Source organism: Phalacrocorax carbo, chromosome 1, assembly GCF_963921805.1.
Source record: "Phalacrocorax carbo chromosome 1, bPhaCar2.1, whole genome shotgun sequence".
Taxonomy (NCBI): domain Eukaryota; kingdom Metazoa; phylum Chordata; class Aves; order Suliformes; family Phalacrocoracidae; genus Phalacrocorax; species Phalacrocorax carbo.
The window spans coordinates 126187851-126213418 of NC_087513.1; the positions used below are offsets into that span (position 1 = coordinate 126187851).

General features: G+C 35.7%; 1 protein-coding gene across 8 annotated transcripts in view; it reads left to right on the top strand.

The window, feature by feature from the left end:
* Nucleotides 1-25568, top strand: part of DMD (dystrophin) — a 1139896-nt gene that overhangs the window by 192756 nt on the left and 921572 nt on the right. For all 8 annotated transcript variants that reach the window (XM_064473561.1, XM_064473589.1, XM_064473531.1 and 5 more), the window contains exons 3-5: nucleotides 21113-21205; nucleotides 22097-22174; nucleotides 25127-25219. In XM_064473561.1, the coding sequence (XP_064329631.1) occupies nucleotides 21113-21205; nucleotides 22097-22174; nucleotides 25127-25219 (264 nt within the window). The remainder of the gene's footprint in view (nucleotides 1-21112; nucleotides 21206-22096; nucleotides 22175-25126; nucleotides 25220-25568) is intronic.

The window sequence follows — 25568 nt, forward strand, 5'->3', positions numbered from 1 at the left end:
GGGGAAGGGATGACAACTGTGCACGTTAAGAAAAAAAGAAGATCCTTCAGACTAACACAAATACTTGATACCTGCTGCGGACTCTGTACTACTTATCAATACCACCACCACCTTGTACTCATAAAGAACAGGCCATTCTGTATCATTTCTCACCATCAGATCATAGTCATATGATGAATGTCATAGAATGACTTTTATCATCCTATTGCCTCTTTTAAACAAATAAGACAAACCTACAAATTGTCTTGTTAGATGTTGACTGTTCGGTTAGCTTTTTAGGTTAAGAAGTTTGAAACAGGCCAATCTGACAACTGCAGTGCATAGGAGAGGGCTGAGATTTATCCTTAAGATATTTTGTAAGAAACTTTGTCACCTTTCCCTTCCCTTCACCTAGTCAAAAATATTGATCATTTCAGTTTGCTGAGTATTTTAAGGCTTGAATTTAAGGGTCTAGTTATCTCCAGGTTTTGCAGAGAAGAAATTGTAAAGCATTTTGGATTACAGGGAAGCAGAGTGGGTATTTGCTTCATAAAATGCTGTCACGGATGAGAACAGAGGAAGAAACACTATTCAGAGCATTATTTTATTTTTCTCAAAAGCTTCAACAAATATTGGAAGGAAATGATCCCAAAACACTCTTTTAATTTTAAAAGACCTTGGAATACTCAGTTTCCAGGAATTTTAAAATGCTACAGCATGCAACCATTTTGTCTATTTACACACATCTCTCTCCCTTCCCACTTTTCATGGTAACCTCAAATGTTTTTCTTTATCTGCAGATCCACTGGTATGTTTTTATTTTTTCGTTCTGTATTCTACTGTGTAAAACAAGGCTGCCAGGTTATGAGTTTGAAATGCTGAAGTGCTTAGGCAGCTCAAGTCTGAGTCCAGGGACCAGTCTATGGGAGGTATCTGGTGGAAGAGGACATTAGTGTGGGGCTTTTGAATTATTTGAATCACCAGCAGGTAGGGACTGTACAACTCAGCTGCATTCCTATTTTATCCTTATAGTCCTCTGCTGGGGAACCACACATACAGCTTTTAGACTCTTAGCTCTATTAGGTACATAGAAATGATATTAAGATGCCCGGCCGTATAAAGACTTTGGTAGATAATTTACAGATTAAGGTTATATAGCCATCATGATCTTTAAGTAAAAATTGTGAGAGTGAATCAGGTGTTATGTTCAGAAGAATGCTGCATAGGGAGAAGGGTAGGTTTCACTTTCCATTTATAAAATGAATCTCGACCTGAAAAGATAGTATGGTAGTTTCAAGTGATCTGAGAATTGGCTGTAGTTACAGGAGTGTAGTTTTGTGTGTGTTTAACCTACTTTCCCTGTAAGTAGATATATTTTAATGCTATTAGGACTGTCTGGGATGCATTTTAGTAGTCCTTTAATGCACACTGCAGATGTTGATGACCCAAGAAGGCTTTCAGTGCATCTGAGGTGTAGACTTTCATTCTGCCAGAATACACCCTAGTGGGTCTTACTGCTGTAGTATGAGACATAAACAGGTATTATCTGCATTTTAATGCCTAACCATAAAAATGTGAATTTAAGGTAAAGAAACATCTGTGAAATTCTTGGGCATTTTGAATTTTTATTTAATCCAACATTGCTTGGTGAATCTACTTTCAGTAAACTGATAAACACGACAATACTGTCCTCTCTTAGTAGCATTACTAAGAAGTTACCAAACATTTGGAAAAAAAAAGAAAGTCAGAGCAAAAATAACATTTCAAGCTGTACTTTCTGTCTCTCTTAATCATTTGTATCCCATAAAAATAGTATGGACCCACTTTTCAGTCAAAAAACCAAGCAAAAGATTCATAAAACAAAATGCTCAAACAAAAAAGGAGAAAAGTGAACTACATCTAATATGTCTGTGCAGTGAACTCAATTTCTATTACGTTGTTAGGGCATGATGAAGTAGCTATGGGATGAGGAATATTATCAGAGAAGACTTTAGACATAAGTGATGTAGAGCCAAAATGCAAGTTTTATGATAAGACCTTACTACTAAAACTAGTATAAAAACTTGACAGTATTCTGCCTACCAAGCAGGAAAAGAACATTTATTAGGGCGTCTAATTCCAAAGGCAGGTACAGCTTTTCCTCTGTAGGAAGCTGTGTGGTTAAACAAGTCTATTGTGTTTTGCAGGATTGAAACTTTTACATGTTATGTTAAATTCAATGGAAAATATGAGGAATGTCAGTGAGTCTGTATTCTTGTCTTCAGACCTGAATGAAATACTGTAAATCCATTGCTACAGATTGACTTTAAGTGACTCATATACAGATACTTTATACAAGCTCGGGACTTAAAACTGGAGTGAGTTCCTATCCAAGATAAAATATCCTGGTTTTCTGAAGTTATTGAGATGCATCTGTCTTGCAGTCATCACCACCATCATAGTATGCCTCTTAGCTGCAAAGAGTTCTCAGTGCTGACAGAAACATAAAGCAAAAACTTGGCCTTCAGGAACATACAGTTTCATCAAAGCAAGCAAGCCAGCGGGAAACTGGAACATTATTTGAAATTAGATTTTGGGCTCTTCAGGACAGTGATCATTACTTTTTGTGCACATGTTCTGAGCATAATAAAATAGGGTTGTAGTGTTTGACTGAAGTCTTTAGATGCCAGAGGAATACTAGCAAAATGCTAATACTAATAAAGGCTGCTTAAACACCTATGATATAAAGTTGTAGCGCCATACCCGTAAGTAAACTCTCCTTACAGAGCTAGTGGATCGATCTGTCAGAAAGGTATCATGCTGCTCCTAAAAGATCTTCCTTAGTTGTAGTATTTTTCAAACAGTTAAAACAGTCTTTGGTTCCTTCTTTTCTTCCATTTTTTATGGTTTGGCTTTGAATGTTGGTGGGGTCTTACTTACACAAATTAAAATGCTGGCAGGCTATATGTTTCTTTTCCACTGATTGATGAACGCTGTGATATGTAGGTGGTTTCTTGAGGATAAGAGTCCTTTTGTGTGAAAGTGGTGAGTTTGCTTTCTTCAGAAGCACTTTGATATTGCCAATTAGTAGCTGTGAGGAAGTTTGTCTTCAAGAGGCATTGGCACAATCAGTTGGAATTTATAATTATATTCTTCAAAGCCTCATAATAGGTAATATTAATTTGTTAGAACTCATACAGTGAATGAAACAAACCTCTTTCATAGCCTCATTCTCTGTGAATGATTACTGAATAGAACAGATATTCCGATACCATATTTGAGGCAATTTCAGGATGGGAGAGATTGCATAGGCAACTCAGGTTTTTCTCTGTTTATAATTTTCAGCTAATTAATACCTCAAATTTTAAGATCCTGCTGTCAAGAAGGAGGTTGGCACAGTAACTTACTGGACAGTAAACAATTTTCAAATGATTATGTAAATGTACATATTTATAATTTCTGAGAGTTTAGCATTACAGATCTGGGAATACTTAGATTCCAAGATGTCGTTTTCTTGTTACACAGTTTCATATTTAGTACGCTAAGCTTATGATTTTTATCTTTTTTAAAAAGGACTATGTTCTGAAATCACATGCATTTAGAAATTTTGGCTCCATTAGGCAAAATAACCACAGAATGTTAAAATTAGTTAGTATGGTATGTTACTTGAGATTTAGAAGTGACTCTTTACTTTCAATTGGTTGCCTATTTGAAAACTACTGATGTTTAAAAACATCATAATAAGATTTTTTTTTTAACTTCTTTAACTTGGATAAGCTGTTGATAATTTAGAGAATAATGTAATAATGGTAGAAGTTCTGACAGGGTAGATGTTTATCAAAGTGAATGCAGTATTCAGGATGGATTTTTCTGGGGTCCTGGAATACATGAATTGAATAAACTACATATGGTCCCAATTAGGAAGTCCTAGAGGGCAATTTGAAGGACATGGAAGTAAGGTATGTCATGTCAAAACCAGGTCAGGCCCCATAGCTAAAAAACGATGGACAGCTGCACATTTAGTTTACAAATATAGAAAGGTCCTTTACAAATATAGAAAAGCCCTATGGTTAAAACAAAGGTCATTGAGCTGAGTATCCTGTCTCCAGCAGTGTCTAAAAGCAGAAGATTAAGGAAAAATATATCAGTAGAGCAAACACGCCTTGACTTGTTTTTTCCCGTAACCTTACAGTCTCCAACAGTTGCAGTTCAAGGACTTTCCAGTCCACCAATGGCTTTTGGGGCTTAATCACCTTTATCTGTGAACTTACTTAGTAAGTCCCTAAATTCAGGTCAGCTTTAGCATCTGCAGCCTTCTGTTGGCAAAGGGTTCCACAACTTTGCTAACTACTAGGTGAAGAAATGCATCCTTCTGCTTGTGCTGCAGCTACCACCTGCTAGCTTCATCCCAGGCCTCCCCAGCTCCTTTTAGTGGATGCTGCAATGTGCAATTAAACACTGTTCATGCATGACAGGTCTTATGACTGAACAGATCTTTTAAAAATACTGCAGCCCTGAACTACTTACTTTTTCTTTTGTAGGAGGGTGACCGACCAGCTCCTTGTTCCGCTGGTTCAATCTTTATATCTCACTTTGAAATCCATGATCTGGCAGAGTAATAGGTGCATCTGTCCCTGCCAGCTGCCTTTCTTAGTGTGGGGCATTCTGGCTGTCATTAGAGGTAATTTGGTGCAAAGTGTGGTCTGCCCACAAAAGAGTGATTTGATTTATGACAAAATAGAAATCTGTTTTAATTATTCAGTAATTTAATTCACTAGCTTGTAGCTTGGAGGCAGACTAACACTACACATATTGGAGGGATAATTCTAAAAATGTTTTAAAACTAATCCTGATATTAAATGGGATTTGTATTTTGAGTTTGTTGGAATAGTTCTTACACAGAATGTGAAACGAGAGGGTCTCGTATGGATCTTTCTACATTTAGGATGGTCTTAAGAGTTCTTAGTCATTTTTATTTCCCCTTCTTAGCCCCACTTTATTAATTACCTATTTGAGAACAGCCATAAAATAATTGTTTTCTTCTGCTGATTTACTTGAGTACGGCTATATCAATTATTTACCCATGTAAAATTATGAAGGTTGGTTTTAGACTGACATTTAGCACATAGTAAGCACCTTTGACTTACTTCTATAATAATAAATCTGACATATTCCAGCCCCAAGATCCAGGATTGTAACAATTATTCAGGTGAAACTGGTACTTCAAAAACTTTATTTAAAAACTTCTTTGCAGCATAATTTATTAACTGTCTTGCTCCAAGAAATGTGTTCCCACCAAGTGGGAGTTAGGAACCTGATTTATTTTGTATGCAACATGCAGCACTGACTTAAAATAATTCTGTCAAAAAAGGAGCAAGATCATAGAATCACGGAATAGTTGTGGATGCTAGGGTTCTCTGGAGCTCAGTACAGGGTCAGATTAGATCAGGTTGCTTAGTGCCTTGTGTACTTGAGCCTTGAATATCACCAGGAATCCCCCAACGAGACTAGATTTGTGTTCCTCAAGACCAGCACTATAGTTATTTTATTCATCCTGATCACTTTTCTCAGGATCTTATGGTCATTTTTGCAGAAGCTGCATCTGGCCTTTCTTTACATTCCTGACATGTCCCTTAGTCCCCAAGACTCTACTTTAAAACCAGTTACTATCTTAACCTACAGCATGAGATTTACATGATGTGGTACAGAACAGTAATTCTGTTCTTTTACAGTGCTGTTATCTGCTTTCCGCTTTCAGTGAAACGAGTCTTACCATGCTTTCTGCTTTGATGGGAAGCCACATGGATATTAAAGAGGTCTTGAGATTATACTTAGCTGTGTAGACAAAAATACTCTAAGAGTTTGGAGCACTATATACTCCTATAGCCATCTAGGTAGAAGTATACCCATCGTTATTTTTTAGCCAAGACAATTCATACTGACCATTCCATCTTGCAAATCGTGAGCTTTGATCAGGAAGGTTATAGTCCTTTTTGGCAGGACTTAATTAACATAAGGTGGATTATTGCAAAATGTTTGCTTCCCATGCATTTAAATGTACATGTTTTAAATTATTTGCAGTCAACTCAGAATCAGTTACTTTTTACTGGAGGTCTCAAGACACAGTTCTTCTCAAATCTCAGCAAATCAAGAAACATAGGATAGAGAGTAGCTGATTGAGTGAATAGCAAGCTATTAGTCAAAACACCTCTTAAATTTTAAAAAGCATACTTTACTGATATCTTTTCAATTTATTGTGCATTCATTTGAGCTAATTAAAAGCACATAAACACAATTTTAAAACAGGAAACAGTAATGTTTCTGCTGAAACATTCTTTAGATCATCATTTTTCTCTTAATTACTGCACTTAAGATTATTTTTATGCATTTTAGAAATTAATTCTGATTTCTTGTTACATACATTTATATTGTTTTGAGTAGAACCAAAAATATTAAGTATTTTTTATTTATATAAAAGTATTAAGTCTATTTTAAATATTTCTATTCACAAACTTTATTAGAACTACAGCACATGAAAGTTCAGTGAAGTGATGATGTTTGAGACTGAGTAAGCTTTGTCCCCATGTCTCCCATTTATCAATTTAGTAGGATAACAAAAGCACATCTGTGGGATTTCAAACTATTTTCAGATTGTGTAGCATGCTGAAGGTTTCATCATGGACTCTTGTAGCAGAACTCCCTCTAGGATGAGACTTGCGTTCAGGTTGTTCTAGTGGTATAGAACCATAGAATCATAGAATGGTTTGGGTTGGAAGGGACCTTTAAAGGTCATTTAGTCCAACCCCCCTGCAATAAGTAGGGACACCTTCAACTAGATCAGGTTGCTCAGAGCCCCGTCCAGCCTGACCTTGAATGTTTCCAGGGATGGGGCATCCACCACCTCTCTGGGAAACCTCTGCCGGTGTTTCATCCCTCTCAGTATAAAAACTTTCTTCCTTATATGTAGTCTGAATTTACCCTCTTTCAGTTTAAAACCATTACCCCTTGTCCTACGGCTACCTAGCTCTATTAAAATGGCCCATATAGAAAAGCTTTAAGGTGGAAGCAACACATGCTTAACAAAATTATTAAAACAGTTGTAAATACTTCAGAATCTGCACAGAAATTGTTTACATTCCAGGAAAAATGAAAATCTGAACATGACATTTGTCCCCAGATCACAATGTCTATCATTCTTTGGGGCTTTTAGTAGGAGTAAAACAGCTAAATTTCCTTTAACTTTTATGACAAGTTTCCTAGCTTTGAGGGTAACAGCAAATTTGGGAACCAGTAATGAACTCCAACAAAATAGTTGTTTATTTTGTAAGTATCACTGAATAAAGGCTCATTATAGTCCTCATTCATTTAACACTGTATGACACAAAACAAAATCAGCATTACTCATACATTTTTTACATTTTTTGGTTTAAATTCCAGCATTCAAAGAAGAATTAATGTCAGGCAGTTGTCCAAGCAAGCCGACACTCTACAGTAAATAACACTTTCTAATTAGTGTTTATGTGGATTGGAGACTGAATATCTGATTAATATGCATAGCAGCAGCTAAGGTTAAACTTCATTAACTGTATAAACCCATGCATTGTGTAACCTGCTTTCTCTCAATATTACATACATCATGTCTGTACACGGTCTGTATATTGTGCTGACATTTGCATAGCTACTTCCCGAAGGTCCAGTAATTCCGTGAAGACTGTGCTGAGTCAGACATAATGTCCCCTCTTGCATTAATCCTAGCAGAAACTCTGTGTGGCCCTGCAGGCTCTTCAGGTCCAACCGTTGGCAAGCCAACCCAGGCAAGCCAAAGAGGGTGCCCGCAGTACAGAGGGGCATCTTCCTGTAGCCAGGGCAATTAAGGTTTGGGGACTTCCATGACTCAAAACGTTGGTACCAGTGCTGGTTGTACAGCCATATTGCAGTGGCAGGGTAGTGCCATCTGCAGTTGGTGATGTTGCCCAGAATTCTTCTAAAAAAGATGCAACTTCTCTTTTTTCTTTTTTTATTCTAAGACCCCTTCATGTCAAAGCACAGATTCCTTTTCTTTCAGTAAATTGTTGAACTGAACTGTTGAAAGGAAAAAATAGAATTATCTGATGTCTTTTACGTTCTCTTGATTTATGCATTCAGGGGGTATGTGGGAATACTCTTTTCTCAGTTTCAGAAATTGATGCTAATTTCAGAAGTTGGTAAGATCTGCAACGCATATGTGGAACTCCAATAGAATGTTGTTACTTTTGCCTTCTTGACTTTCTTCAGCTGTTACTGGTTATTCCTGTTCATTGGGAAATCCATGACACTAATGCATTGCAATTATTGTTGGATTTGTGGACACCTATAAGAGTATTCTGGCGTCCAAGGCACCAGGCAAATTTCAAAATTTCAGAAAGCATTTATTTGTTCTCAACTGCTAGGCAATCAATAGGTTAATAACTAAGAATCAAGCACTGATCAACTGTGTTGGTCAAGCCTTAGGTATATTATACTCCGAGTTTTGTATTTCAACATCATTGTTAGCCCTGGCAGCTGCAGATTTTAGTCTCTGAGACTGAGCTGGCTGGCCTCAACAGCCCTTAGAGTCAGGAAACCGAAATCATCTTCCCCAAGTCCATTGCATATATCTGGTGTGTATATATGGTTTTCCATGGTCCAAAGGATTATTTCCTCTTTTCATATGTGAGAACCATCTGTTTTAGCTTGTTCAGATGGGTGGTACCTCTTGGATGCTGGTTTATTCAGGCTGCTGTTATGTATTTGTAGACTAGTTGCTGGTCATCTGTTTCCTCTGTATAGTTTCAGGCTGGATGTTACTGTCTTCACTGTATAATTTTTATGAGTGCCAAGTGAACAATTGAGATTAGTATTAAACCCTGCATTATCGGTACAAAATATATATAGTTTTAAAGTAGTTAAATGATGGGCACAATATGTGGTATAATCCATTTTAAAAATGCACAGATTTCTGAAGAGATTACTTAACACAAAAAATGCAACTAAAATGCAAACCAAAGTCTTTTGTTATTTCTTTCTTATTCACTTCACTAAAGTCAATTTTTAATGATTGGATTTAAAGAGAGATTCAGCTGATATTGTTATTTTTATTAATTATAAACAGGGATACAGATTCGCAAATGCAAGATGGTACATAAATTCCTTCGGAAACTGGGTCATTTATTGCCAGACATTACAAAAGCAGCAGATACCAATCTTTTTCACTAAGTTACCATCATTCATTGTGGTGATTTGAGGTACATATGCATGCTACTTGCTGGTAGCCAAAACACAGCAAACTACTATGTTAAACATAACAAATATGTTAAATGTTTTTGCAGACAACAATGGGCAGAACTGTAGTATTTATAAAAATATCAATTCAGCATCTGGTCAAAATGTCTTCTAGTATTGTGAGCAGTTATCGTTTCATTATTTGCCATATGAAGAAACATGTGTTGTTTGATGAGTTGTGGACTCAGAAAATGGAAAAAGGAAAAATGGAAAACTTGCTTTCTTTACAGTATAAGAAACCTGTATATTACATATGTTACCTGCATAAATTTTTACAGTAGAGCTCTCCAAAAGAGAAAAATATATATAAAGAGAGATATATCGACAGAAGAAAGAAATAAAACTTATTTCTTTTCTTTTTTTTTCTTCTTCCCCACCTCTTGAGCATACCAGATCACAGTATTTGTGCCAATAGGGGGAAATAAAAATGGAGGTTTTAAACTGTGTAGAGTCATGGGCATATATCATCAGGTAATATGAAATCCAACTATAACATGCTTTTCTGGCAATTCATAAAATCTAAAAATCGACCTCATCACTAATGTGGGGTGAAAAGTAGAACAGTTGTGAAATGATGAGGAGGAGAATACTCTGCCCTTCAGTAAGGGAATGGCAATCACAGAGGGCAGGGGTACCACAGCCTCGTATAACAGTGGTGCCACACTCACAGCTTGTCCTGTGGAGCCTGTTTTTGACAGACTAGCAGGCTGCCATACACATACATTTGAATTTGTCAAAAGAAATAGAAGTTGCCTTTGAATGCCCTCATTTTCTGCTGTTACACTGTGTCTTATATGTTCTGCTGTTCCCTTTCAAATACTCACCTCATGCTACTTTTTCTTTCTAGGATTTCCTTCTGAATGTCTTGAAATTTTACATATAGATGCTGGCCTCTACAACAGGTTACTAATTTTTAGTAGTAGTTCAAGTGGAAATTGTCGGGAGTTTTTTAAATGAAGATTAACTCCTCTCATTTATATCATGAACTATATATCATGTGTAGAATTTTAAAGGCAAACAATGGACTGTATTGGAAAACATATATATATAAAAAAGGATTGTATCGTATCCTTTTTGTTAGCTGTGTAGTTTATATAGGCAGATTTTCAGTCTCCTGAAAATTATGCTTGACCTCTCCAGATGAGAAGAAAATGGAAGAACCCATTTTAAACTCTTACCTGAGCTCAAGCAGTGCAGGTATACTTGCTTTTTTAAGCGTGTCATTTAAATTAATATCCCACTTACTGCAAACAAGCTTGTTGGGAATAAGTACAGTGAATGTAGAGGAACTCCTGGAAGAGTTCTTGGTTGTAATATGTATGTAGTAAACCCTCCTGCTCAGCTGGGCTTTGACATAGGACAGCAAGTACAGGCATAGTCCCTCTTGCACTTAAGTTAATGGGGTAACCTCCATTCTGAATAAATAGATGCTGACCTTTCCTTTTCACCAAGTGAAAATGATCACCAGCTAGCTCAGCTATGGTTGCATGGATTTTACCATTGCTACAGCTTTAAATGGCGATATTGCAAGCAAATATATACTTGATTTAACTATTCCATGTAGCAAGAGGACAAGGAGTGACTATGGGCATATGCCAGAAAATGTAATGAGTTTGACAAAATCTTTGTAACCCTTTAGAAAGGAGGATGACTCATCCACTTGTATGTCAGTACTAAAGGTTCAGTTGAGTCAATGAAAATATGTTTGAAAAAATATGTTTGAAACCAGTGCTACCTCAGATGCACTAAGAGTTTGTTTTTGCTTTGGCTACCATAATGTGTCTGTTCTTGAGGATGACTTCTCACTGGCGAAGACTGAATACATAATTTCATTACTTATTTCTTTTCTGTATGATATCCCTTTTCCCTTTCAACATTCCTTCAGTTTATTATTTTTGGGTTTTTTTTTTTGTTAGAATTAAAATAGTGGTCCAGTATTTCCTAATAAAAAAATGTTTTAAAAAAAAAGAAAAAAAGAAAAGCGTTAGTGAGAGTAGAAGCATGACAAGAAATGCCAGAGCCTTTCGCTCTTCCTTCATAGACAAAGTCAAATTGAGCAAACTGGATGACTTCCTATGATGCCTCAGGTCTACCCAGTTGTCCAAGTTAGGGTACTTTCTCTGACACGTGTCAAATTGTTGTGTTGATCCTGATAACTGTGGACATTTTCCTTACATCAGCAAGGTGTTTGAAGCCGTAAGAAGTGACAGTTTAGGCTGCAGAAGTAAGAACATTAGCTTTAATGGTCAGAATTCACCATGTGGTCAACGCTGACACAGCTGGTTCTCAGGTCATTCAGCTGGGCATTTAACTGATGGTTTGTGGCCCAAAGGGGAGAACTAACTTCACTGTGGACTGAGAATATCCGTCCTCCTTGGTGGCTTATCACAACCTAGCCCATTCTTCAGTATTTCAGGGAAGCTGACTTCCCAAGGGAAGTAAAAATTGTTGCAGTGTGCAGTGCCACCACTTTGCAAACACAGAAATGGAGCTGCCACGATTGTGAGCCATTGAGTAGAGGTAAACTGAGTTTCATTCTAGAAAGCTTCTGTCCAAATTATGTATCATATTTGCTTCTTTCACATCTTGGTCAGTGAAGAACTGATCTAGATTAAGTCTCTTGTTTATATGGGATTCATAATACAAGTAATAGCAACACTTCATAATTAGGAGGGCTTTGTTTTATTATTGACAAAAATTTCTGTTGTTTTGTCTTGTTTAATTACAATCGCACCTATTGAGAAGCTTGACTATTTGTCTGTTACAAGTAAAGACAGTAGAAGAGGTTTGTCTTGTTTATTCTCAAAGATGAGATGATGTACCTGAAGGGTTTCCAACGTAAAATGTTTGAAATTTAGCTTATCATTTTTACACCTCAGATTTTCTCTGCAGCCAGGATTTAAGCTCTAAACTGGTGAAAAATGTGCTGATAAAGCCTGTCCTTCAATAGATGGAGAATCCAAACTCGCTCAGAAAGGACATCTCTGTATGTGAGGAAATGCAGAACATGCAGTATAACCACATGGACAAATATATTACTCGAATAACAAATGTTTGTGTAAACAATCTGCCGTGGAACTGACGCTCCCTTGGATAGGAATTTTAGCCAAAATTTTTGCATTTGGCATCTGCTAGATACAGTTTGTGCTTCTTCACTGGAAAGTGGGCTGTCTCTTCCTTTCAAAAATCCTGCATTTTCATCTTTGCAGCTCCCACTGTTTAAAAATGCTGTTATAAAACTCTACCCTCTGTAAACTCAAAAATACCTACCCACTATAAAATAAGAAAATACAAGTATTCTGGAATATGTAAATATAATTAACATTCCATCTTTTATTGAAAGTTACATTTGAGATAACACTATAAATAAAATTAGTTCTTAGTTTGCATAATTATACGCATGAAAGAAAAGCAGTAGATGACAGCATTGTACATCCACTGCTTACCAAATAGAAACTTTGTGGGTCTTGTTTTGGTTTTTTGGGGTGTGTGTGTGCTAGTTAAAAGAGAAGTGTTTTGTAATGCAGAAGTTGAGCAGGTGACGTGTTGAATGGTTATGTTACTAGGTCAAATTCTGGCTCAGGTTGCTAGTAGAACTGATAATCTACCACAGAACACTTTAAATCCTAAGTAACAGGACTGTGAATTATCTGGATGGTCAGTGTAGCTTTCACGGTACACTTGAAGGGCAGAACAGTTCTCAAATCTTTGTTACCATCATCTGTCAGCTGCTTTGGTTATTTTTTCACCTGATTTGTATCTCAGATAAAGCTGTGCTGGAATTGTAATAGAGGTAACCTGTCATTAAAAAAGTATTTTTCCATTGATCCTGTCAGAGAGGCAATAATATGACTTGTTTCAGATTTTAAAGGGTATATACATGCTTATATATGAAATAAATATACCATATTTGAAAAAAATAAGGGGCTTTTTTATTTCTTTGTTAACAGATATCTGACTACATTAAAACCTGCCACATTCAGGTGTGGGTATCCAGGGGTTCCTACATCATCTCTGTCAGTTTAGAACTGGCCCATCAAATTTTGTGTAAAATGTTGTTCATGCTTTGATTTACATGTTTATGGTCTGCACATAGTGAGCAATATCAATTGTTTACAAGATATTTTCTTCTATGGGAATTGTTAACCTTTTGAAAAATTATATTAAAGTTATTGAAATTATATCTTTTCATTTTAGCAGGTGACATTATGGATTATATATCTTTTTAAAATATTATATATTGTAGTGCTATTAAAAAACTACTGTTGATATAATTACATTTTTTCCTGCTTTAATTGGAGACGGAATCAGTAGGTTTTATTTCGTTGTTCCAAACAGATCTTCAGTTTTTTAATGCTATCATGCTATTACAATTAATATCTGCTCTTAATCTAGTTTAATTCTTATTTAAAATATAATACACTGAAACTGGAAAAAATAATCTGGTTAGTGATGTGACACATTTCAAAATCTTATTTTCAAATGGCATTAACATATAAGACAGACTGTCTAATTAAAGTGAATTCAAGTTGTATTGAATAAACATCATAAAGAAATTTTATATGAAAATAAGATAGATAATAATTATTTTGGCTTTGACTTTTAAAACACCATGTGTCTAATTAATTTGCTTTCAGAGCAGAGAAAATAATTTAATTTCATGAATTTCAGTGGTCCCAAGGATGGGGAGCATTTCAGCATAACTTTAGGAAGTTCTGTTATGCATGATGAAACTTCCAATATTTTAATTATCACATAATTAATTTTACAGTAGAATTCAACCAAGGAAAGGTAAATTAGAAGACTCTACAAAGAAAGCATTTTTGCATATATGGTCTCGGAAGGCCTAATGTACTCCCTTCAGAATTTACAATACAGTGTACTGAGGAGATAATATAGATTATCTGTGGAGCCTATACAATAATTGGAGACTATGGTGAAACTGCTCTTCACCTGTCAATTAGCTCTCCTACCTCTTTGACGTCAGAACTTTCTGCACCTCTCTCTCCTTCTTGGTTAAGTGCTAGAGAAGGGTAAACCAAAGATGAGGTATGAGTTACTATTTGCTTATTCTTTGATTTATATTAAATTTAGAGACCAATTTCTGAGATGTGTCTGTTGATACGTCTGTATTTCTGTTCTAGATATGTATGGCCCCTGTAGTGAGATTTTCTGATTTGCTTTAAAATGGAAGTAACAAGGTATTCTTCAGAGACTTAGGGGTGTGTGAGTATCCTCTGTAATGACAATAGAAAAGTAGAGTAACTCCTTGTGCTGAGGGGAAAATATCCTTTTACGAGAACTGAACAGAAGGGCCAGGAAGGTCTGGTGTCATTACCTGAACATCAGGGTCTGGATGTGAAACGGGCTCATACTATGGGAGTATTTGTCCTGTCCCACAAACATGAACAGCCTTCAGACAATTTGTAATACCTGCCCCTAGTTCCCTCATTAAGGGTAGAGTTGGGTGTTCTGGGCCTGCTGCAGGCATTGTGACAGCTGCCTTGTTGAAATGCACAGTAATACTTGGTTTGTTGCCTATGAGAAGAGCGTGGCATCTTTAGACCTCCTCTCAGTTGGTCAGTGGTAGTAATTATTCAAATACTGGCTTTCATCAGTTACTCCTCTGTGTAATTCCTTGAAAGTTGAAGTTAGGCTGCAAAAAAAAAGGTGTCTACCACAAAGGCTGGGAAACAGATTGGAGCTCTGACAGTAGAGTAGAGCTCTGACAGTTTGACTTCCAACCGGCTGGCGTATAGTTTCACCTGCAACAGAAAGGACGCCTCCATGTCCTAACAGGAAAAAAGGAGGAAGAGAGAAACAATGGCTTGTGTGGCTCAAGTTATTGCTCAGTGCTTCCCATGAGTCAGTAAAGCAATGGCCTAATTAAACTATGTCTAGTGCATCTTTCTTCCCTCATGACTGGGACAATATCTTTTGCTGCTGTAGTAGTAATCCAGCATCAATGAAAGAAAATGTCAGTGACTTTCATGGAACTTCCCAGCAGAATGTTAGGGAGAGAAATTCAACCTTTAATATATTTAGCAGAGCAAGAGCAAATATTAATAACCCCTCTTTTATTAAAATTGACTTAAAAGATCTTTAGAGATTAGGTCAATGGCTTTTCTTTATTGTTTCACAGAGTGAGGCATCAAATATTTTGACTGCAAGAAGAGGCTGATTCTTTAAAGCGTTACTAAGGGTAACATCTGTAGGCCAACCAAGTTTTTATTTCTTTCTTACTGACACCTATTCAGAAAAATGTACAGATTTACAAACTGAACTTGAGACAATGACTTGAAAAATATATGTGACCACTTTACGGCTTATGTCCTCCTGCCTTTCTGGATTGTATGTTGTCTTTTCATTTTTTTAGTAAGCAATCAGCAGCCTGAGGTCCTGGCCAAACTGCAGGGCACCTCTGGCTCTTTGTTCCACAGCCCTGCACTCGGGGGGCACAGCTGGACTGCGCTACAGCTCCCTTCCAGGCTCTGCGGTCTGGGTTTCCTGCACCTCTTGTAGTCACAGGTCTTGTCCCAAGCTAAGATCTCAGTTATTTACCTGTTCTGAGAGTCTGAAGGACTTCTATGTCCACTAGTTTTATTGTAAGCGGTTTTTTCCTATTTACAGCTAATATAACCTTATATCCTCTGTCTAGTATCATGCCTAACCTTGAGTTCTCTGTCTTTACAGTGCCTTTTATCTTCTGTTTCATTCTCTGTCTCTCTCCATCTGTTGATAGTTTTGGCTGCTAGATTTCCCAGATGAACTGATAATAATAAGCCAATAATACTCTAAAATGCTTAAGAAATAGCATTCAACTTGTCTTAATGTAATAATCTTCTTACAGTCTAGCCTGCCCTCAAATGAAAAGTATAATCTAAATGCATACTTGTCTGCAAAGGAAAATGAAAAGTCTGAGATCTCTTCCTCACCAAGTTTTTTTTACTCTTTGTAATTTTTCTGAAAATTGGGATTTTTATAAAATAGAAAAAACATATGCATATTAAAGAACTTCAAACAGTAGCTGTGGTACAGTCTTCTGTTATGTATTTTGCTGGAGCTGTTACTACGGCCTCATTGCTTGAAATTTTGAGTGTTTATGAATCCCAGGAAACAGAAGTACATTTCTACCCTTTGTGCTTGTGGGAGAAAATTTAAGTTATGGCATGTCCTTAATCTTCTTGCCCTCCCTTCCTTCCCCCTTCCTTCCAAACTCCCTCCCCTTCCCATTTCCTTTCTCTTTGTTCTGTTTTCCCTTAGTATAGGATTTGCCTATGCTAATTTACTCTAAAACATAATGTCTTCTAACAGTTTTATGCTAATCAGAATTTTTGAAGCTTTGACTCATAATTTTTGAGCACTGGGCAATAGGAGAGGCAATGTTCATGAACAGATGTCTTTGTACCTTCTCTGCACAAGACATTTTTCAGTTATTTGGTGTTCTCTGTATCGCTTTCACAATTACTGGCTTGCACTTAGCTCTGAACAGAGAGGTTTTCATGGAATACTGTCTTTTCATCTTAATACTTCCCACAGTATTAATTTCTTCCATAATGTGTTTGATGAATGAGCTGATTAAATAATTTACTTGTTTGATAAAACTTATTTGTTAAATTTACAAAGAGAGAATGAGGTTTAATATAGAGTCTTTGGAAAGAACAACACAGGAATAACAATGAAAGTAGACAGTAATGAGATGAATAGGATGGATCTTGATGTTTTAAGATCTCTAAATATATTCATACCAAAAATTTGCAACTACATTTATCTATCAACACTTATTTTCAATCTATTTCCTGATTTTGTCTTTTCGTTCTATAGGCTTTTGTCTTTTTAGGGAACGTTCTTTGGCTCAAGATTGGTTCACTTGCTGTCTGAGTTTGGAAAATAACTGATACGCTTCAGATATTATTTCAGTTCTTACTACTGAGAGCATTCTAGAATACGTACAGGCATGTATATATGTGCATGCATATGAGTTCGTACATGGAATACACTAAGTATGCTTCACTCCCTTATAACACTGGGGGAAGACTCTACTGCACGCTTCCATATTTTCCTGAGATGTTAATTGTACATTACCCCATATTTCTAAGACTCTGGTTTCTGTAGTTGACCATGGTAATGTAGGGGTTTTTTTGCTATACAAATGTATTTGTGCATTCATTTCCTCAATTCTTATTTAAGTTGGAGGTTTGATTTAATCCATGATAAAATAAGAATCTTCTCTTCTCTTCTGTATCACTTTTTTGGTGGTTTTCTTTTAAAATAAAATCCGTGCATTTCCTTCAGGTCCCCCTATTTTATGTAAAGATCAGCAGCTGCAGCCAACAGCCATATCAGCTATACCAAGAAAATTGTCTGTGTTTTGACCTTTATTTAACACAAAGACAGTAAGTTTAAATAATACATAAAACTGCTGTATACTTAAATCCCTAGAGTCTTTCTAGTAATGAAGATTCTAACAAATTCCTATCTTAGCTTTTTCTTTTGTTAGTCCTACATCTAGAAAGCAATTTCTGCCTCTTTTTTTGTAATTTCATTTTTACAGTTATTCCCTCTTTTTTTTTTTTTTATTCTGTATACTTTTTCTCACTGTCTTTTTCATCCGTGCTTCCAATCCCCCAAATCCCTCCATTAATTGTTCATCTCCTTGAAATAAGCAAGTAAGGAAAAGAGAGATAATGATCTTTGCCAATCTACTTGACTAATGTTATAGGTAGCTTATATATTGATTAAGATCATACAATTATCTCTAGTTTCGTACTGCTGCCAATCAAACTACCATTTGGGAGATTAGTACCACACTGATGTAAAGTCGCTTTGTGCTTCACATTGGGCACCTGCAGTCCTTCCTCTGTCCTGTACTCTCTCATTTTCCCCATCTCTTCCATCACTGTGTTTTTGAAGAAGGAAAACTAAGTATGAACCAACAATCTGGCATGCTTTGGGCGTTTTTTTAAAGTTTGGTTTTGGATAAATTTGTAATATGGGGGAGTAACAAACCAACATGCATACAAACAGCACAGGAGATTCTTCTGAAAATTTTCATTCCTCTGTAGGTGAAATGGCTATAGGTCACAACCTAAAAAAAAGGTTTTAAACAAGTTTATTTTCAACAAGAACTTATAATCACAGAGTAAGCATTTGTTTTGGCAAGTCATTGACTAGCCATTCTTGTTTTTTCATTGTTTTCAAAGCTTCATACAACTTAACAGACACTTTTCAAGGACAGAGTGAATTTATTTGATGCATCTTTGATCCTTTGTTTCTGAAGACTTGCTGCAATGTTGATCCAGTGAAGACATTCAATCTGTTTGAGAAAGAAGACTTAATTACCTTATTGCCAGAAAAATTGCAACATTCTTCAGGTTAAGAATGAAATGTGTGGCAGTAGTATAGGGTGTCTTAAGTTATTTTTAGGTGCTGATTCATGGAAACTATACTTCCAAGACCCTAAAAAAATCAACGGTAACTTTTGTATTAAGGTTTACTTGTAATACATTTGTAATTAATATATCCTACTGGGGATGCTACCATGGTGCACTTTTATTACCAAAAATACCCCAAACCCCATAGTATTTGTCAAGCAGAATTTTTGGCTGTCCTAGGTGGTTTTCAACTTAAACTTTATGAATAGCTTAAATGCTGCAAGAAGGAAGAAAAACAGACACACAGGCAGTTATGAAGGCTGGTTCTATTTTTCCCTTATGATACAAAGCACTATAATTATATTCCATTATGAAAAAGTCATTGTGCTTATATTTCCAGAGTGATTCAGTAACATTATAGGCACAACTCTTTCACAGTGTTACAGAGGAGCCTATTGATCACTTCAACTTTCCAAAGAATGTTAAAACATTCCCTTAGAAGTGCATAGGTCTTGTACTTCGCCTCGGCAAAAATGACTTTAGTTCTGCAAGATTAGGGAAGAAAATAAAGTCCTTCTGATTTGGTCATGTGTTTTAATTTTAAATTTGTGCTGTATAGTGTAAGTAATAGACAGCTGCAGGAATACTGTGTATGACTTTACTTGCATAATGGCACATGGTTGTTCGTACCATAATTTAAAATATTTTGTCAAACCATTTCTCATACTAAATGCAAGGCAGGAAATAGAGTTGCTGAGTATTATTAGTTAGACAGATAATTCCAGAGGTTGAGCAGGGTGAGTAAATCATATGTGAGTATATTCAGTATTTGTTTTCAGATATTTTATCAAGTGACAGCACCTACGTTAACCAGAAATTAGCTTAGGTGTGATGGGTTGTGCCGGGTGTGGAAACTGGCCAGAAAACAAGGATTCCCAATGCTGTAGAATATTTTTGATGTTTTGAATTTGTTTGTTCCATGAAACAGAAACAAGACCTTGCTGAAAAAATGAAGGGATTGAAAGGAGCTCTTGCCTCAGAAGAGCAGCCAGGGAGAAAGGAAGAAGGAAAGAGTAATGCCAGAGTAGCCAATGGCACTAAAGCTTGTGCTGTACACATAAATATTTATTGCTCAAGGAAAAACTGAGTCTAGCACTGGAAACTGTCCTTAATGATGTCATCTGTTTAAGAAACCTTCCAAAGGAATTGATACTTTCTGACAAAATATGGTTTTCATACCATTCCCAGCTAGCGTTAATGAGCGTTGCAGTGAGTACCAGAACAATGCTGCTGACAGGAAAGCAAATGTTTTCTGTGTAATATGGATTCCCAATTCTGCTTTGCTCTCTGGCAAAAGTGGAAGATCTGCACTGCAGGTCAGCATGGTGTCAGTTCTAGCAAATTAAAATACAGATGCTTCCTCTCAAATCAATAAAAGTATCTGTGAAACTTCAAATTAGATATAACATGGACATGTGAATCTATGTGACACTGCACAAAATAATCACTGTTTTTTATTGTCTTTCTCAACAGCTCTTATTTATACAAAAATGTCAAAATTTATATGTGCACATAAAAATTGCTCAGTGACTAAACTATACAAAATTATATTTTAATAATTTAATAATTTAATCCATTAATCAAAGCATCAGATCAGAAACTTGTCTTGAATTTTAGAAAGAATAGATCACCATTTACCATTGTCATATGGGGGAAAATCCCAAATATTTCCTTTCATCTTTTGCTGATGCTATGTACAAGATGTGGATTGTTTTAACCACTATGGCAACGAGGCCCTGATTCAGTACAATCCCATAGGTATTTTTCTTAGATCCTCACTACAATAAGCCTGAGACTTACCTCTCTCTGAGTAGTTCCAAGTTTGTTTCTGCCATGTGAAAGAGCACCTACTAGGCACTTAAACTTGATATCTCTTTCTAAGTGTTTTGTTGTTGTCATTGTTGTATTTTTTTTTCATTTGGCAAATTATTTTTCCTACTTTTTTCCTGAATTGCACCTTAATTGCCAAGTCTGGTTTGTGTTCTATCTTCATTAGTATTTAGTTCTGGCTTAATTGTTTGAATTAATGGTATGTGCACAGATTATAAATTATTGCATCTGCAGTAGTTTTTCACAAATTATATCAACGGTATAATTTTAAACGGGAATAAAGGATGTACAATCCTTACCATAGAAAAGTAGTTAAAATAAGGTAGACACCAATCTCTCTTATGCAAAAGAACCCTCTTAAAGACAGATGTATGTGAAAGAATCCTATTATTTTAGTTGTAAGATACTTTCCTCCTTTGCTTTGCATCACAACTTTCATATTTATTGTTTAATTAGCACAGTGTATTTACACAGGTGGAATACACCACTTTGCAAGGCAGTGGGTTTTACAGCTTTCTGGTCTTATTTCAGCAATTTGAGTCTTCCTTTTTTGGGTGTTTGAACTAACTAAAGCCATTGTTTCATTTCAGTTTGGAAGACGTTACATTGAAGACCTTTTTAATGATTTTCGAGATGGACAAAGACTTCTGGAGCTCCTGGAATGCCTTACAGGCCAGAAACTTGTATGTGTAAATTAACAGATTTACTGTATGTTGAAGTCTTGATGTTGTGATAATTATATTAGGTGGTGTTTATTAATTTCCACCATTGATGAGGGCCTGTGGAAACTAGTTTTTAGGGATCTGAATATTTTTTACTTTCATTTGAAATCGAGGAAACATTGTGTCTGAGAGGTCTATTTGACAGTAAGCCGTTGCTTGGCATCTATTTCAAATTAAAATATTCTACTTTGTTGTATACAATTATTAAGGAAGTGATTTAATGTGTAGAATTAAAATGTTTTGCTAATAAATTTCATACATGCCGCGTATTTGAGTTGTACATGTCTGAAAAGAGAGAACAGCTTGCTCTTATTAATCTGGATGTTCTAAAGCAACACGTCACACATATTTTGGAATATCGTCTCTTGTGTTCCTGCTTGGACTTTGTGAGCTTGGGATCTTTCTCTGAAACTTTGTCATAAAAGAGTGGTGAAGCAGGCTGGGCATTTTAGAATCAAAATCCAGAGAGAATATATTTGTAAATGAACCTTAAACAAATTGATTCTTATCTGTTTGGTTGTCATAGTAATGTTCCTAAATTGTGCCACGGAGAAGATGGCTAATCATAATAAAAATCTGGAATTATCTGATTTTATATACATTTCAGTGATTAATTTACTAAAAAATGTCAAGGTACCAAAATGCCTTCCACCTGTGGATCCAGTTTGTTTCACAATTTTCTTTATTTCATATTGGGGTGTTGCATATACACATTGTATGGTAATATTTTCAATGTTGTTGTCATAAACTTATGAAGTAGAAAACTAAAGCTGTAATATAAGATTTGAGTTAAATACAGTGTATTCTAGTTTCTGATTTTGGGCAGTCAAATTTGTTTTATTTTCTCTGTAGGCAAAAGAAAAGGGCTCCACAAAAGTTCATGCTCTGAACAATGTCAACAAAGCACTACAGGTTTTGCAGAGAAATAATGTAAGTAATCAGCTGGACAGGGTCAGAACATCCTACAGACAGAACATTTAATGCTTTGTAAGTGTTGGATCAAACTCTGGCCTATAGTATACAATTACTGGGGTCAAGGCAGTTTTTGTAATGTAACTTGGATACTTTGTCATTCAGCACCAGCATGGAATGTATTTCAAAGAGTTTAAAATCCCCTGCCAGCAAATATTTGAATAATATATTTATAATGGATGATATCTGAAGACAGATCAAGATGCACAGTTTTATGGTAATGGGTGATGTTTAAAATATATTTTAAAAGGTTAATGATAAGAACTCATCCATAGCTGTTTAGAAGGTGCTACCTGTCAAAATGTCTACTTATAAGCTCTGACGATTATGAAGTCTGAAAAACTAAGGCTTTTCCTACAAGAAATCTTTTTTGGTAAAATTTCACTGGTGTCTATTCCTCGTAGTGCATAACATTAAGGAAATTGATCATATCAAGACCACTTTCCATTCTACTTTGTCAAGATTGACTTTTCAAGCCAGTATCCTGTGCATCATTTTTGAGTAAATATTCCCATGATATTTTCCTTATGCAAGCACTCTAATGAACCCATAACTTTAGTAGATATTTTCCGTAGCCAACTAATTATGTTGTATTTCCTCCTCAAGAATAAATTCAAATAAACTATAACATTTGCTTAAACTTAACAGTAAGATGTGATGGAACAGTGCTAACGTCTCCTATGCCACATATTATATTGGATTTCTTGATAGCTGCAGCAGGTCACTAGACATGCTTGAGTTCAGCTGCTGAATAAAGTTATTGATTTTATGAACCTAAGGTAATGCTTATCTGTCTGAAGATTTGTGCATAAATGAAAGTGACCTTATAAAACTGGCATAAAGACATCCGGCTTAATTTTTCTTTTTTTTAAAAATTGAATTTCATGTAACTAAATACAAGAAAAAGCATTTTATTCTTCAAAATCTGCAATATTTGACATTGAGAAAAATCAACAATGCATTATTTCACAGTATACAAGAATGTTTTGATTGCATACCTGGAATGTGGTTACAAATTTTCATACTAAGTGCTTTTGAAAGTATTTATTCACTACATATCAGCTAAATCCATTAATGTGCTTTTCATTCAGTTTCCAGAACACAATAGTCCCTTTCAAATATAGAAAGAAAACAGAGAGTATTCCCACTGGAGAATATAGATGAAAAAACATTCTTTTAGAAAGTGAAGTGGTCATCCAGCGGCCATGATACTCATGTAATGAAAACCTTATAAGCTATACACAACATGAAAATAGTATCGTGTATATATATACACTATATCAAATTAGTATAAAGTGAAAAAATCCACCTCTGAAATAGTTTTCTCAACCTTCAAAATCATCTCAAGTGTGATTTCTATGGGACTTCAGGAATGCAAAAACAATGGTACTAAAGCTATTTAAAGCCTGTGACTGATCTAGATTTTTCTGCTGGTAGGTGCCATCCTTGCTCTGAGGTCCTGCAGTCATCTGGGTGGTAACAGATTGAAAAATGCTGCTGCTTCCAGTCAATCCATTTTACAGATTTATTTTTCTATGGAAGGTGATAGTGTTGGTGTAGGTGTGGCCCCAATATAGCCTCAGGCAACACTGAGACAAACTGAAAGTGTTTCTGTGTTTCAGTAAAACAGATGTAGGCTCTGTCGATTCAGGCTTCCATTTCCAAAAACAAATGGAGGATTTGGCCTGTAGAACATGTAGGTGACACCCTAATAAGCTCTGTGTGGGTCACTTGCTACGTGGACCCCAATTGAAATTTAGAATATAAAGTCCAAGTTCCACTTGGGAAAAGTTCCAAAACACTGTTGGTAAGAATGAATTGCCAGTCTCATATGCTTTTAGTACAAAATGAATTTTTAAAGAAAAGAGTTCTTACAGTTCTTGACAAAATATCTACTTTGTATGTGATTAGTAAAATTGACCTACACATGGATGCTTGAAATAAAAAAAAAAAAAAAGAGGATTGTGTGCAAAACCTTTTGTCGTTCTACAGACGTAACTTCAAATAGCTTCAGAAGTACAATCGGGATATGCAGACCGAAATTTTTGAAGGAATGGGGTACTTTGCCATATAAGTACCAGATCTGATTGTGAAAAAATGCATATATGAAACAGCGAGGATACAAATTTTAGAGTCATAGTTTCCATCCAGAAGTGCAGGTCTTAGCTTGTATTATCTTGCACTCACATCCCTGAATTTGGCTTCCTTATTTAGACAGCTTAAAATGTGGGGGAGGGCAAAGGATCATTTCACATGTGGAGGAAAGAATATTGCAGGGTGGTAAGTGCTGATGCATTATGAAGTTGCAAATACATAATATAATTATGGAAAACAACATTACCGGACAAAGTAATGTGCAAAAGATCACAATCGTTGGTTTTTCTGCCTTGCCTTATACATTGTAGAATTTAATTAAGGCAAAATAAGTTCTATTTTAATCTAAATATGTAAAACAATGTCTTGGGTTTGTGGGCTCTTACAGTGTCTAGATGTGTGTGTAGCTTTCAGTAAAGTTTATTATGTAAGGTAGTATGGAGCATAATACAAGAGTTTTTCTGCGTCACCCATCAGTTTTGTGATTTGTAATCAAAGAAGCTCAATATAAAAGATTTTTGAGTTATTATTAACTATTACTTTTAACTGTATGTTTTCACAACATGCTATAACTGGAATAATTGAAACTCTAGATCACTGCTTGCTTTTTTGCCAGCACATTAATTGTGCCATTCATAAAACGTGAGTTGGATGTTTACTAAACAATGGAAACCAAATGAGAAACTTACCCTAGCCCACCCCTCCCACTCCCTCACCACAAAGAAAGTTTAACACCAAATGTGTGAAAATAACACCAACTTCTTATGCTTGCTACTGATCTTATACAAATTTTTGTTGTTGTTGTTTCTTTAATAGGTTGATTTGGTAAATATTGGGAGCTCAGACATTGTGGATGGAAATCATAAGCTGACCCTTGGTTTGATCTGGAATATAATCCTTCACTGGCAGGTGAGTGGCACAGCTGCTTAGTTTCCATGAAGTGCCTTTATCTTACTGCTCTTTTTTTCCATTATTATCCAGCCCCAGCCTACAGAGTAAACATAGACATTACAAAAAATGTCCTAAATCAGCAAGTTTTATGGCAGTTCATTTATATATTATCTAGAATATTAAGAATCTTAAGAAGATAAAACAGGTTTTATAGCATTAGCAGCAGCTTTTTTTCACTCTAATTTCAGTCAGATGTCGCAAGACAATATATAATACAGTTATTGCAAGAAAAATGGATAGGCAAAGCCAACATGGATATATAGGTTTCATAGTCACTTTTCTTTTTAGTATCTTAGAAAGAGTGACT